Below are 14,046 nucleotides of genomic sequence, written 5' to 3'. Positions count from 1 at the left end.
ACATTTGTCTTGAACAAAGTACCAGATGCCACATAATATGATTTTGTTGTGATTGTGTTTTTGTTTGTAGTTTGTTATTCACCTCCAGCGATTGATCATGGTTCCTTGGCACCAGTAGAAGATTTTTATGCTGAAGATCAACAAGTTACTTACTCATGTAATGATGGTTCAACACCAACTGTTACAACCATGAATACTTGCCAGAATGATGGAAGTTGGTCTTTAACTGGTTCTTCATTGCCAACATGTCCTGCACGTAAGTGTTTGTTAGAGCTGTTGTTGTTTATTTAAGTGCATCATTAAGTGAATTAGCCAAGGGTTCTTAAAACTGTAATGATGCCTCTATGGAGATGTGAAAGATTGGGTGCAGGCGCACAACAGTTTCTATAAAACCCATCTAGTGGCCAATTGGTGATCTATCCATGTTTAGTATTTCTGTGTCCAGAAATATTACCATAAATTATTGCAAAGCTTGACCTATTTGTTTGTTAAATGGGATTACGAGAACTTCTCCTAAATTAAGCTTAGTAACAATAATTGCTGTGATGCTTTAATAGTCGTTATGTTGACGAAAATAATTTTAGCTTACTGGCTAGTTTTGTACTTGACCGAGAATGGAACATACTTAAATGTGTAACCAACCCACTGTTTGCATGGGTTTTGACAAAACCATGCATTTAAACATCTGGTTTTAAAACACAGCCCCTTCCCTTCTGTTAATGATTGATGTTAAAAATAATCAAAACGATATTTTTTAATTGGATTTCTTACGAAGAGTGGGGATCGCAAGTTTTGATAAATAATGTAACGAGAGCCTGACCAAAAAGTTTCAGAACTACTAATTTTAACAGACACAAATATATCCAAAATATTGTGAAATATTAATATTATCTGTATGTCAACTATAATGTACTTCAAAATAATGAATACTTTCCTGAAATGGAGATTTTTTTTGTTGATTTGAGCATATCTTCAGGGATTTTTTTTGTTCCAGGATGTTTTTGCTTAGTTATGCTTTTTTGAACTGTTAAATAGAAAAATCAACTACTTTTTGTACAACTTTTGTGAAAGCGGTATCTTGTGTGTCAGAATGTCCAGCACCACCAACCATTACTGATGGAACATTTGGTCCAATCAAGGATGTGTATGGAGAAGGAGAAATGGTCACTTACACATGTGTTAATGGTGAAACACCAACTGGGACCACAATGAATCAATGTTCAAGTTCAGGCACATGGTCTTTAACTGTAGCTGGTGCTAATCTACCAACATGTGGTGCAGGTATGCTTTGTTTTGGAATAAATGTAAAACTTTTAACTTTCACATTTGTCTTGAACAAAGTACCAGATGCCACATAATATGATTTTGTTGTGATTGTGTTTTTGTTTGTAGTTTGTTATTCACCTCCAGCGATTGATCATGGTTCCTTGGCACCAGTACAAGATTTTTATGCTGAAAATCAACAAGTTACTTACTCATGTAATGATGGTTCAACACCAACTGGCACAACCATGAATACTTGCCAGAATGATGGAAGTTGGTCTTTAACTGGTGCTTCCTTGCCAACATGTCCTGCACGTAAGTGTTTGTTAGAGCTGTTGTTGTTTATTTAAGTGCATCCTTAAGTGAATTAGCCAAGGGTTCTTAAACTGGAATGACGCCCTGTATGGAGGTGTGAAAGATTGGGTGCAGGCGCACAACAGTTTCTATAAAACCCATCTAGTGACCAATCTGTGATATATCCATGTTTAGTACTTCTGTGTGCAAAAACTTTACAATAAATTATAGGAAAGTTTGGGCTGTTTGTTGGTAAAACGGGATTACAAGAACTCCCCCTAAATTAAACTTACTCACAATGGTTGCTGTGATGCTTTAGTAGTCTTTATGTTGACGAAAATAATTTTAGCTTACTGGCTAGTAGTTTTGTACTTGACCGAGCATGGAACAAACTTAAATGTGTAACCAACCCACTGTTTGCGTGGGTTTTGACAAAACCATGCATTTAAACATCTGGTTTTAAAACACAGCCCCTTTCCTTCAGTTAATGATTGATGTTAAAAATAATCGAAATGATGTTTTTGAATTGGATTTCTTACGAAGAGTGGGAATCGCAAATTTTGACAAATAATGCAACGAGAGCCTGACTAAAAAGTTTTAGAACTACTAATTTTAGGGGGCATAAATATGTCCAAAATATTGTGAAATATTAATATTATCTGTATGTCAACTATAATGTACTTCAAAATAATGAATACTTTCCTGAAATGGAGATTTTTTTGTTGATTTGAACAAATTTTAAGGGATTTTATTTTATTTTTTTTTGTTCCAGGATGTTTTTGCTTAGTTATGCTTTTTTGAATTGTTTAATAGAAAAAAGAAAAATCAATTACTTTTTGTACAACTTTTGTGAAAGCGGTATCTTGTGTGTCAGAATGTCCAGCACCACCAACCATTACTGATGGAACATTTAGTCCAATCAAGGATGTGTATGCAGAAGGAGAAATGGTCACTTACACATGTGTTAATGGTGAAACACCAACTGGGACCACAATGAATCAATGTTCAAGTTCAGGCACATGGTCTTTAACTGTAGCTGGTGCTAATCTACCAACATGTGGTGCAGGTATGCTTTGTATTGGAATAAATGTAAAACTTTTAACTTTCACATTTGTCTTGAACAAAGTACCAGATGCCACATAATATGATTTTGTTGTGATTGTGTTTTTGTTTGTAGTTTGTTATTCACCTCCAGCGATTGATCATGGTTCCTTGGCACCAGTAGAAGATTTTTATGCTGAAGATCAACAAGTTACTTACTCATGTAACGACGGTTCAACACCAACTGGCACAACCATGAATACTTGCCAGAATGATGGAAGTTGGTCTTTAACTGGTGCTTTGTTGCCAACATGTCCTGCACGTAAGTGTTTGTTAGAGCTGATGTTGTTTATTTAAGTGCATCATTAAGTGAATTAGCCAAGGGTTCTTAAACTGATATGACGCCCTCTATGGTGGTGTGAAAGGTTGGGTGCAGGTGCACAACAGTTTCTATAATACCCATCTAGTGGCCAATCTGTGATATATCCATGTTTAGTACTTCTGTGTGCAAAAACTTTAAAATAAATTATAGGAATGTTTGGGCTGTTTGTTGTTAAAACGGGATTACAAGAACTCCTCCTAAATTAAACTTACTCACAATGGTTGCTGTGATGCTTTAATAGTCGTTATGTTGACGAAAATAGTTTTAGCTTACTGGCTAGTAGTTTTGTACTTGACCGAGCATGGAACAAACTTAAATGTGTAACCAACCTACCGTTTGCATTTTTATTGACAAAACCATGCATTTAAACATCTGGTTTTAAAACACAGCCCCTTCCCTTCTGTTAATGATTGATGTTAAAAATAATCGAAATGATGTTTTTGAATTGGATTTCTTACGAAGAGTGGGGATCGCAAGTTTTGATAAATAATGTTAACGAGAGCCTGACTGAAAAGTTTTAGAACCACTGATTTTAGGGGACATAAATATGTCCAAAATACTGTAAAGTATTAATATTATCTTTATGTAAACTATAAAGTACTTCAAAATAATGAATACTTTCCTAAAATGGAGATTTTTTGTTGATTTGAGCAAATCTTGAGGGATTGTTTTTGTTTTATGTTTGTTGTTCTAGGATGTTTTTGCTTAGTTATTCTTTTTTGAATTGTTTGATAGAAAAAAGAAAAATTAATTACCTTTTGTACAACTTTTATTAAACCGGTATCTTGTGTGTCAGAATGTCCACCACCACCAACCATTACTGATGGAACATTTGGTCCAATCAAGGATGTGTATGCAGAAGGAGAAATGGTCACTTACACATGTGTTAATGGTGAAACACCAACTGGGACCACAATGAATCAATGTTCAAGTTTAGGCACATGGTCTTTAACTGTAGCTGGTGCTAATCTACCAACATGTGGTGCAGGTATGCTTTGTTTTGGAATAAATGTAAAACTTTTAACTTTCACATTTGTCTTGAACAAAGTACCAGATGCCACATAATATGATTTTGTTGTGATTGTGTTTTTGTTTGTAGTTTGTTATTCACCTCCAGCGATTGATCATGGTTCCTTGGCACTAGTAAAAGACTTTTATGCTGAAAATCAACAAGTTACTTACTCATGTAACGACGGTTCAACACCAACTGGCACAACCATGAATACTTGCCAGAATGATGGAAGTTGGTCTTTAACTGGTGCTTTGTTGCCAACATGTCCTGCACGTAAGTGTTTGTTAGAGCTGATGTTGTTTATTTAAGTGCATCATTAAGTGAATTAGCCAAGGGTTCTTAAACTGATATGACGCCCTCTATGGTGGTGTGAAAGGTTGGGTGCAGGTGCACAACAGTTTCTATAATACCCATCTAGTGGCCAATCTGTGATATATCCATGTTTAGTACTTCTGTGTGCAAAAACTTTAAAATAAATTATAGGAATGTTTGGGCTGTTTGTTGTTAAAACGGGATTACAAGAACTCCTCCTAAATTAAACTTACTCACAATGGTTGCTGTGATGCTTTAATAGTCGTTATGTTGACGAAAATAGTTTTAGCTTACTGGCTAGTAGTTTTGTACTTGACCGAGCATGGAACAAACTTAAATGTGTAACCAACCTACCGTTTGCATTTTTATTGACAAAACCATGCATTTAAACATCTGGTTTCAAAACACAGCCCCTTCCCTTCTGTTAATGATTGATGTTAAAAATAATCGAAATGATGTTTTTGAATTGGATTTCTTACGAAGAGTGGGGATCGCAAGTTTTGATAAATAATGTTAACGAGAGCCTGACTGAAAAGTTTTAGAACCACTGATTTTAGGGGACATAAATATGTCCAAAATACTGTAAAGTATTAATATTATCTTTATGTAAACTATAAAGTACTTCAAAATAATGAATACTTTCCTAAAATGGAGATTTTTTGTTGATTTGAGCAAATCTTGAGGGATTGTTTTTGTTTTATGTTTGTTGTTCTAGGATGTTTTTGCTTAGTTATTCTTTTTTGAATTGTTTGATAGAAAAAAGAAAAATTAATTACCTTTTGTACAACTTTTATTAAACCGGTATCTTGTGTGTCAGAATGTCCACCACCACCAACCATTACTGATGGAACATTTGGTCCAATCAAGGATGTGTATGCAGAAGGAGAAATGGTCACTTACACATGTGTTAATGGTGAAACACCAACTGGGACCACAATGAATCAATGTTCAAGTTTAGGCACATGGTCTTTAACTGTAGCTGGTGCTAATCTACCAACATGTGGTGCAGGTATGCTTTGTATTGGAATAAATGTGAAACTTTTAACTTTCACATTTGGCTTGAACAAAGTACCAGATGCCACATAATATGATTTTGCTGTGATTGTGTTTTTGTTTGTAGTTTGTTATTCACCTCCAGCGATTGATCATGGTTCCTTGGCACCAATAGAAGATTTTTATGCTGAAAATCAACAAGTTACTTACTCATGTAACGACGGTTCAACACCAACTGGCACAACCATGAATACTTGCCAGAATGATGGAAGTTGGTCTTTAACTGGTGCTTTGTTGCCAACATGTCCTGCACGTAAGTGTTTGTTAGAGCTGATGTTGTTTATTTAAGTGCATCATTAAGTGAATTAGCCAAGGGTTCTTAAACTGATATGACGCCCTCTATGGTGGTGTGAAAGGTTGGGTGCAGGTGCACAACAGTTTCTATAATACCCATCTAGTGGCCAATCTGTGATATATCCATGTTTAGTACTTCTGTGTGCAAAAACTTTAAAATAAATTATAGGAATGTTTGGGCTGTTTGTTGTTAAAACGGGATTACAAGAACTCCTCCTAAATTAAACTTACTCACAATGGTTGCTGTGATGCTTTAATAGTCGTTATGTTGACGAAAATAGTTTTAGCTTACTGGCTAGTAGTTTTGTACTTGACCGAGCATGGAACAAACTTAAATGTGTAACCAACCTACCGTTTGCATTTTTATTGACAAAACCATGCATTTAAACATCTGGTTTTAAAACACAGCCCCTTCCCTTCTGTTAATGATTGATGTTAAAAATAATCGAAATGATGTTTTTGAATTGGATTTCTTACGAAGAGTGGGGATCGCAAGTTTTGATAAATAATGTTAACGAGAGCCTGACTGAAAAGTTTTAGAACCACTGATTTTAGGGGACATAAATATGTCCAAAATACTGTAAAATATTAATATTATCTTTATGTAAACTATAAAGTACTTCAAAATAATGAATACTTTCCTAAAATGGAGATTTTTTGTTGATTTGAGCAAATCTTGAGGGATTGTTTTTGTTTTATGTTTGTTGTTCTAGGATGTTTTTGCTTAGTTATTCTTTTTTGAATTGTTTGATAGAAAAAAGAAAAATTAATTACCTTTTGTACAACTTTTATTAAACCGGTATCTTGTGTGTCAGAATGTCCACCACCACCAACCATTACTGATGGAACATTTGGTCCAATCAAGGATGTGTATGCAGAAGGAGAAATGGTCACTTACACATGTGTTAATGGTGAAACACCAACTGGGACCACAATGAATCAATGTTTAAGTTCAGGCACATGGTCTTTAACTGTAGCTGGTGCTAATCTACCAACATGTGGTGCAGGTATGCTTTGTTTTGGAATAAATGTAAAACTTTTAACTTTCACATTTGTCTTGAACAAAGTACCAGATGCCACATAATATGATTTTGCTGTGATTGTGTTTTTGTTTGTAGTTTGTTATTCACCTCCAGCGATTGATCATGGTTCCTTGGCACCAATAGAAGATTTTTATGCTGAAAATCAACAAGTTACTTACTCATGTAACGACGGTTCAACACCAACTGGCACAACCATGAATACTTGCCAGAATGATGGAAGTTGGTCTTTAACTGGTGCTTTGTTGCCAACATGTCCTGCACGTAAGTGTTTGTTAGAGCTGATGTTGTTTATTTAAGTGCATCATTAAGTGAATTAGCCAAGGGTTCTTAAACTGATATGACGCCCTCTATGGTGGTGTGAAAGGTTGGGTGCAGGTGCACAACAGTTTCTATAATACCCATCTAGTGGCCAATCTGTGATATATCCATGTTTAGTACTTCTGTGTGCAAAAACTTTAAAATAAATTATAGGAATGTTTGGGCTGTTTGTTGTTAAAACGGGATTACAAGAACTCCTCCTAAATTAAACTTACTCACAATGGTTGCTGTGATGCTTTAATAGTCGTTATGTTGACGAAAATAATTTTAGCTTACTGGCTAGTAGTTTTGTACTTGACCGAGCATGGAACAAACTTAAATGTGTAACCAACCTACCGTTTGCATTTTTATTGACAAAACCATGCATTTAAACATCTGGTTTTAAAACACAGCCCCTTCCCTTCTGTTAATGATTGATGTTAAAAATAATCGAAATGATGTTTTTGAATTGGATTTCTTACGAAGAGTGGGGATCGCAAGTTTTGATAAATAATGTTAACGAGAGCCTGACTGAAAAGTTTTAGAACCACTGATTTTAGGGGACATAAATATGTCCAAAATACTGTAAAGTATTAATATTATCTTTATGTAAACTATAAAGTACTTCAAAATAATGAATACTTTCCTAAAATGGAGATTTTTTGTTGATTTGAGCAAATCTTGAGGGATTGTTTTTGTTTTATGTTTGTTGTTCTAGGATGTTTTTGCTTAGTTATTCTTTTTTGAATTGTTTGATAGAAAAAAGAAAAATTAATTACCTTTTGTACAACTTTTATTAAACCGGTATCTTGTGTGTCAGAATGTCCACCACCACCAACCATTACTGATGGAACATTTGGTCCAATCAAGGATGTGTATGCAGAAGGAGAAATGGTCACTTACACATGTGTTAATGGTGAAACACCAACTGGGACCACAATGAATCAATGTTCAAGTTCAGGCACATGGTCTTTAACTGTAGCTGGTGCTAATCTACCAACATGTGGTGCAGGTATGCTTTGTATTGGAATAAATGTGAAACTTTTAACTTTCACATTTGTCTTGAACAAAGTACCAGATGCCACATAATATGATTTTGCTGTGATTGTGTTTTTGTTTGTAGTTTGTTATTCACCTCCAGCGATTGATCATGGTTCCTTGGCACCAATAGAAGATTTTTATGCTGAAAATCAACAAGTTACTTACTCATGTAACGACGGTTCAACACCAACTGGCACAACCATGAATACTTGCCAGAATGATGGAAGTTGGTCTTTAACTGGTGCTACGTTGCCAACATGTCCTGCACGTAAGTGTTTGTTAGAGCTGTTGTTGTTTATTTAAGTGCATCTTTAAGTGAATTAGCCAAGGGTTCTTAAACTGGGATGACGCCTCTATGGAGGTGTGAAAGATTGGGTGCAGGCGCACAACAGTTTCTATAAAACCCATCTAGTGACCAATCTGTGATATATCCATGTTTAGTATTTCTGTGTGCAAAAACTTTACAATAAATTATAGGAAAGTTTGGGCTGTTTGTTGGTAAAACGGGGTTACAAGAACTCCCCCTCAATTAAACTTACTCACAATGGTTGCTGTGATGCTTTAATAGTCGTTATGTTGACGAAAATAATTTTAGCTTACTGGCTAGTTGTTTTGTACTTGACCGAGCATGGAACAAACTTAAATGTGTAACCAACCCACTGTTTGCATGGGTTTTGACAAAACCATGCATTTAAACATCTGGTTCGAAAACACGGCCCCTTCCCTTCTGTTAATGATTGATGTTAAAAATAATCGAAATGATGTTTTTGAATTGGATTTCTTACGAAGAATTGGGATCGCAAGTTTTGATAAATAATGTAATGAGAGCCTGACTAAAAAGTTTTAGAACCACTGATTTAAGGGGGCACAAATATGTCCAAAATATTGTAAAATATTAATATTATCTTTATGTAAACTATAAGGTATTTCAAAATAATGAATACTTTCCTAAAATGGAGATTTTTTGTTGATTTGAGCAAATCTTGAGGGATTGTTTTTGTTTTTCTTTGTTCTAGGATGTTTTTGCTTAGTTATTCTTTTTTGAATTGTTTGATAGAAAAAAGAAAAATTAATTACCTTTTGTACAACTTTTATTAAACCGGTATCTTGTGTGTCAGAATGTCCACCACCACCAACCATTACTGATGGAACATTTAGTCCAATCAAGGATGTTTATGCAGATGGAGAAATGGTCACTTACTCATGTGTTAATGGTGAAACACCAACTGGGACCACAATGAATCAATGTTTAAGTTCAGGCACATGGTCTTTAACTGTAGCTGGTGCTAATCTACCAACATGTGGTGCAGGTATGCTTTGTTTTGGAATAAATGTAAAACTTTTAACTTTCACATTTGTCTTGAACAAAGTACCAGATGCCACATAATATGATTTTGTTGTGATTGTGTTTTTGTTTGTAGTTTGTTATTCACCTCCAGCGATTGATCATGGTTCCTTGGCACCAGTAGAAGATTTTTATGCTGAAAATCAACAAGTTACTTACTCATGTAACGACGGTTCAACACCAACTGGCACAACCATGAATACTTGCCAGAATGATGGAAGTTGGTCTTTAACTGGTGCTTCGTTGCCAACATGTCCTGCGCGTAAGTGTTTGTTAGAGCTGATGTGGTTTATTTAAGTGCATCATTAAGTGAATTAGCCAAGGGTTCTTAAACTGATATGACGCCCTCTATGGAGGTATGAAAGGTTGGGTGCAGGTGCACAACAGTTTGTATAATACCCATCTAGTGGCCAATTGCACGTAAGTATCTGTCACGTTGCTTTATTCTTTGCTATTGCTCTTTTTAAAATTAGTACATTTTTTCAGTTTTTATTGTTTACGAAACTTATCAAATGCAATCACGATAAAAGTTTATTGCTGGCACTTCATGGTTGCTATGGTTGTGTATTAACAATGTTGCAAACCCTCGACTGGTTTTACTTTCAGTATGTTGTGACCCTCCAACTATTAGCAATGTGCAAAGTGTTACACCCACTACTGGACCTTACTCATCAGCAGTAAATCCCACAGTAACATATGTATGTGCCACTGGTTATACCTTGGTAGGAAGTACTTCAGTAACTTGTCAAAATTCTGGAGTGTGGACTGAATTTCCTCAGTGCAAAGAGAATGGTAATTTTGGTGTAAATTGTTTCTGGTTTTGTTTTCAGAAAAGTTAATTCTGGCATTTTAGTTAAATATTTTGTCTGGGTACAGTTTGTGTTTTGTCACAAAACGCCTAATTGTTGATGTTCTGGTTTTGTTTAGAATGTTGTACACCTCCATCGATTGATGATGGTTCTTTTTTACCTGTGACTGGTGTTTATGCAAGAACAACACAAGTTACTTACTCATGTGATGATGGTTCAACACCAACTGGTACAACCATGAATACTTGCCAGGATGATGGTACATGGTCTATAACTGGTGCTTCATTGCCGTCATGTCCAACACGTAAGTCCACAGTAAACTTCTTTCAAACTATAAGCAAAGTGGAGTTTGATTTCTTTGAATCGCCTGTGTAGTCTCTATGGCTGAGAGAGCCTTAGTAACGGATCAATGCAGAAAATGATAAATAATCCTAAGTCGTCTGTCTGTTTCAAGTTTCTACGACATATGCCTGTCTGTGCAGGCATCATCGGTATCGCTAAAAAACAACACAACGGAGTTAACCAATAGTAATGCAAGCAAAGCTCAACGAATAGTGCCGTCAGGCCCCATGTCACAATAATCATGGCCATAGTGTTTCCACCTTGTTTTCTCCGTAAGGTTGCACCTAGTTTTGTGCCCAACGGATGACGGTGATTGTATAGTCACCACAAAGTGGAAGTCTTTGCTTGGCCGTTTGGTCAGCAAAGTTCGTCTTATAATCACACCAGCTGCACTGATGAGACTTTTTAGGTCTAAACAGTGGCCATCTGTCTGCAGCTCACACAATGGTTTCAAAGTGTTTCATAATTTTTATTAATTTTATGTCCTTGCTGTATATTTATGTTATTTTGAATTGAAAGCTTATTTTTACGCTCACACTTTATTCTTATCAACAACATCTAGCAACGAAACCACAAAATATTTAAAATGTTGGTTGTGTCGCCACGTGCAGAACGTCATCGCGTCACTTAATATTATTACGTCACACTCGTTTTTGAATACCTTAAAATTGAATCACTTTTTTTTATGTTGTCGCTTTAATGTGATGAGGCTTTAGAGTGAAACCATCGTAGGCGAAAGATAAAATCAAAAACATGTTTCTTTAAAAAAAAATGCCGAAACTTTCTACGAGACAAACCATTATTTCGTGTTTTTTACTCATTATTAAACCACGGTTGATTACAAGTTTTACAAACTATCAAGGTATTTCTGGAGGTCATCGAATTAATCCATGCATTAATTGCAAGATTACTTATGTCAAATGCATATGTTGATTTTAGATATCTTGGGGTTTCTACTAACACATAAAATCATCGCGTCACTTAATATTATTACGTAATAATCGTTTATGTATTCTGTTAAATAAAAACGTTTTATTGCACCAATGGAAAAACCATAACATACTGGAGTCTAATTCTCACGTATGTTTTTTCCATAAGAAGTTGCTGTGACTTTTTTCACACAAACCATTAGTTTGCAGCTCTGTGACTTCAACCACTTGGTGCCTATGGTTGTATATTAATAATGTTGGTTTTACTTTCAGTATGTTCTAACCCTCCAACTGTTAGCAATGTACAAAGTGTTACACCCACTACTGGACCTTACTCATCAGCAGTAAATCCCACAGTAACATATGTATGTGCCACTGGTTATACCTTGGTAGGAAGTACTTCAGTAACTTGTCAAAATTCTGGAGTGTGGACTGAATTTCCACAATGCAAAGAGAATGGTAATTTTGGTGTAAATTGTTTCTGGTTTTGTTTTCAGAAAAGGTAATTCTGGCATTTTAATTGAATATTTCTTCTGGATGCAGTTTGTGTTTTGTCACAAAACGCCTAATTGTTGATGTTCTGGTTTTGTTCAGAATGTTGTCCACCTCCATCGATTGATGATGGTTCTTTTTTACCGTTGACTGGTGTTTATGCAAGAACAACACAAGTTACTTACTCATGTGATGATGGTTCAACACCAACTGGTACAACCATGAATACTTGCCAGGATGATGGTACATGGTCTATAACTGGTGCTTCTTTGCCGTCATGTCCAACGCGTAAGTCCAAAGTAAACTGGTTTCTAAACTGTTTCATTATTTTTATTAATTTTCAGTCCTTCCTGTATTTTGATGTTATTTTGAATTAAAAGCTTATTTTTACGCTCACACTTTATTCTCACCAACAACATCTAGCAACGAAACCACAAAATATTTAAAATGTTGGTTGTGTCGCCACATGCAGAACGTCATCGCGTCGCTTAATGTTATTACGTCACACTCGTTTTTGAATACCTTAAAATTGAATCACTTTTTTTATTTTGTCGCTTTAATGTGATGAGGCTTTAGAGTGAAACCATCGTAGGCGAAGGATGAAATCAAAAACATGTTTCTTTTATAAAAAATATGCTGAAACTTTCTACGAGACAAACCATTATTTTATGTTTTTTACTCGTTATTAAACCACGGTTGATCACAAGTTTTACAAACTATCAAGGTTATTTATGGAGGTCATCAAATTAATCCATGCATTAATTGCAAGATTACTTATGTCGAATGCATATGTTGATTTTAGATATCTTTGGGTTTCTACTCCCACATAAAATCAACGCGCCACTTAATATTATTACGTAATAATCGTTTATGTATTCTGTTAAATAAAAACGTTTTATTGCACCAATGGAAAAACCATAACATACTGGAGTCTAATTCTCACGTATGTTTTTTCCATAAGAAGTTTCTGAAACCTGGCATCTCTCAAACCATTAGTTTGCAGCTCTGTCACTCCAACCACTTGGTGCCTATGGTTGTATATTAATAATGTTACTTTTGATTTTCAGTATGTTGTGACCCTCCGACTATTACCAATGTGCAAAGTGTTACACCTTCTACCGGACCTTACTCATCAGCAGTAAATCCCACAGTAACATATGTATGTGCCTCTGGTTATACCTTGGTAGGAAGTACTTCAGTAACTTGTCAAAATTCTGGAGTGTGGACTGAATTTCCACAGTGCAAAGAGAATGGTAATTTGGTGTAAATTGTTTCTGGTTTTGTTTTCAGAAAAGTTGATTCTGACATTTTAATTAAATATTACTTTTGGATGCAGTTTGTGTTTTGTCACAAAACGCTTAATTGTTGATGTTCTGGTTTTGTTTAGAATGTTGTCCACCTCCATCGATTGATGATGGTTCTTTTTTACCGTTGACTGGTGTTTATGCAAGAACAACACAAGTTACTTACTCATGTGAGGATGGTTCTACACCAACTGGTACAACCATGAATACTTGCCAGGATGATGGTACATGGTCTATAACTGGTGCTTCTTTGCCGTCATGTCCAACGCGTAAGTCCACAGTACACTAGTTTCAAACTGTTGCATAATTTTCATTATTTTTAAGTCCTTCCTGTATTTTGATGTTATTTTGAATTGAAAGCTTATTTTTACGCTCACACTTTATTCTTGTCAACGACATCTAGCAACGAAACCACAAAATATTTAAAATGTTGGTTGTGTCGCCACGTGCAGAACGTCATCGCGTCACTTAATATTATTACGTCACACTCGTTTTTGAATACCTTAAATTGAATCACTTTTTTTTATGTTGTCGCTTTAATGTGATAAGGTTTTTGAGTGAAACCATGGTAAGCGAAAGATAAAATCAAAAACATGTTTCTTTTATAAAAATATGCTGAAACTTTCTGCGAGACAAACCATTATTTCGTGATTTTTATTCATTATTAAACCACGGTTGATCACAAGTTTTACAAACTATCAAGGTTATTTATGGAGGTCATCAAATTAATCCATGCATTAATTGCAAGATTACTTATGTCGAATGTATATGTTGATTTTAGATATCTTAGGGT

At 35.2% G+C, this 14,046-nt stretch overlaps 1 protein-coding gene across 1 annotated transcript in view; it reads left to right on the top strand.

Annotated features, from left to right (window-relative positions):
* Positions 1 to 14,046, top strand: part of LOC145898347 (sushi, von Willebrand factor type A, EGF and pentraxin domain-containing protein 1-like) — a 30,017-nt gene that overhangs the window by 6,404 nt on the left and 9,567 nt on the right. The window contains exons 15-35 of the mRNA XM_082986774.1: positions 71 to 256; positions 1,090 to 1,281; positions 1,393 to 1,578; positions 2,432 to 2,623; positions 2,735 to 2,920; positions 3,777 to 3,968; positions 4,080 to 4,265; positions 5,122 to 5,313; positions 5,425 to 5,610; positions 6,467 to 6,658; positions 6,770 to 6,955; positions 7,812 to 8,003; positions 8,115 to 8,300; positions 9,151 to 9,342; positions 9,454 to 9,639; positions 9,984 to 10,169; positions 10,305 to 10,490; positions 11,731 to 11,916; positions 12,052 to 12,237; positions 13,017 to 13,202; positions 13,337 to 13,522. Of these exons, the coding sequence (XP_082842900.1) occupies positions 71 to 256; positions 1,090 to 1,281; positions 1,393 to 1,578; positions 2,432 to 2,623; positions 2,735 to 2,920; positions 3,777 to 3,968; positions 4,080 to 4,265; positions 5,122 to 5,313; positions 5,425 to 5,610; positions 6,467 to 6,658; positions 6,770 to 6,955; positions 7,812 to 8,003; positions 8,115 to 8,300; positions 9,151 to 9,342; positions 9,454 to 9,639; positions 9,984 to 10,169; positions 10,305 to 10,490; positions 11,731 to 11,916; positions 12,052 to 12,237; positions 13,017 to 13,202; positions 13,337 to 13,522 (3,948 nt within the window). The remainder of the gene's footprint in view (positions 1 to 70; positions 257 to 1,089; positions 1,282 to 1,392; positions 1,579 to 2,431; positions 2,624 to 2,734; positions 2,921 to 3,776; positions 3,969 to 4,079; positions 4,266 to 5,121; positions 5,314 to 5,424; positions 5,611 to 6,466; positions 6,659 to 6,769; positions 6,956 to 7,811; positions 8,004 to 8,114; positions 8,301 to 9,150; positions 9,343 to 9,453; positions 9,640 to 9,983; positions 10,170 to 10,304; positions 10,491 to 11,730; positions 11,917 to 12,051; positions 12,238 to 13,016; positions 13,203 to 13,336; positions 13,523 to 14,046) is intronic.

This window comes from Ascidia mentula, chromosome 4 (genome assembly GCF_947561715.1).
Source record: "Ascidia mentula chromosome 4, kaAscMent1.1, whole genome shotgun sequence".
Taxonomy (NCBI): Eukaryota; Metazoa; Chordata; class Ascidiacea; order Phlebobranchia; family Ascidiidae; genus Ascidia; species Ascidia mentula.
This window is presented reverse-complemented; position numbering and strand designations above follow the sequence as displayed.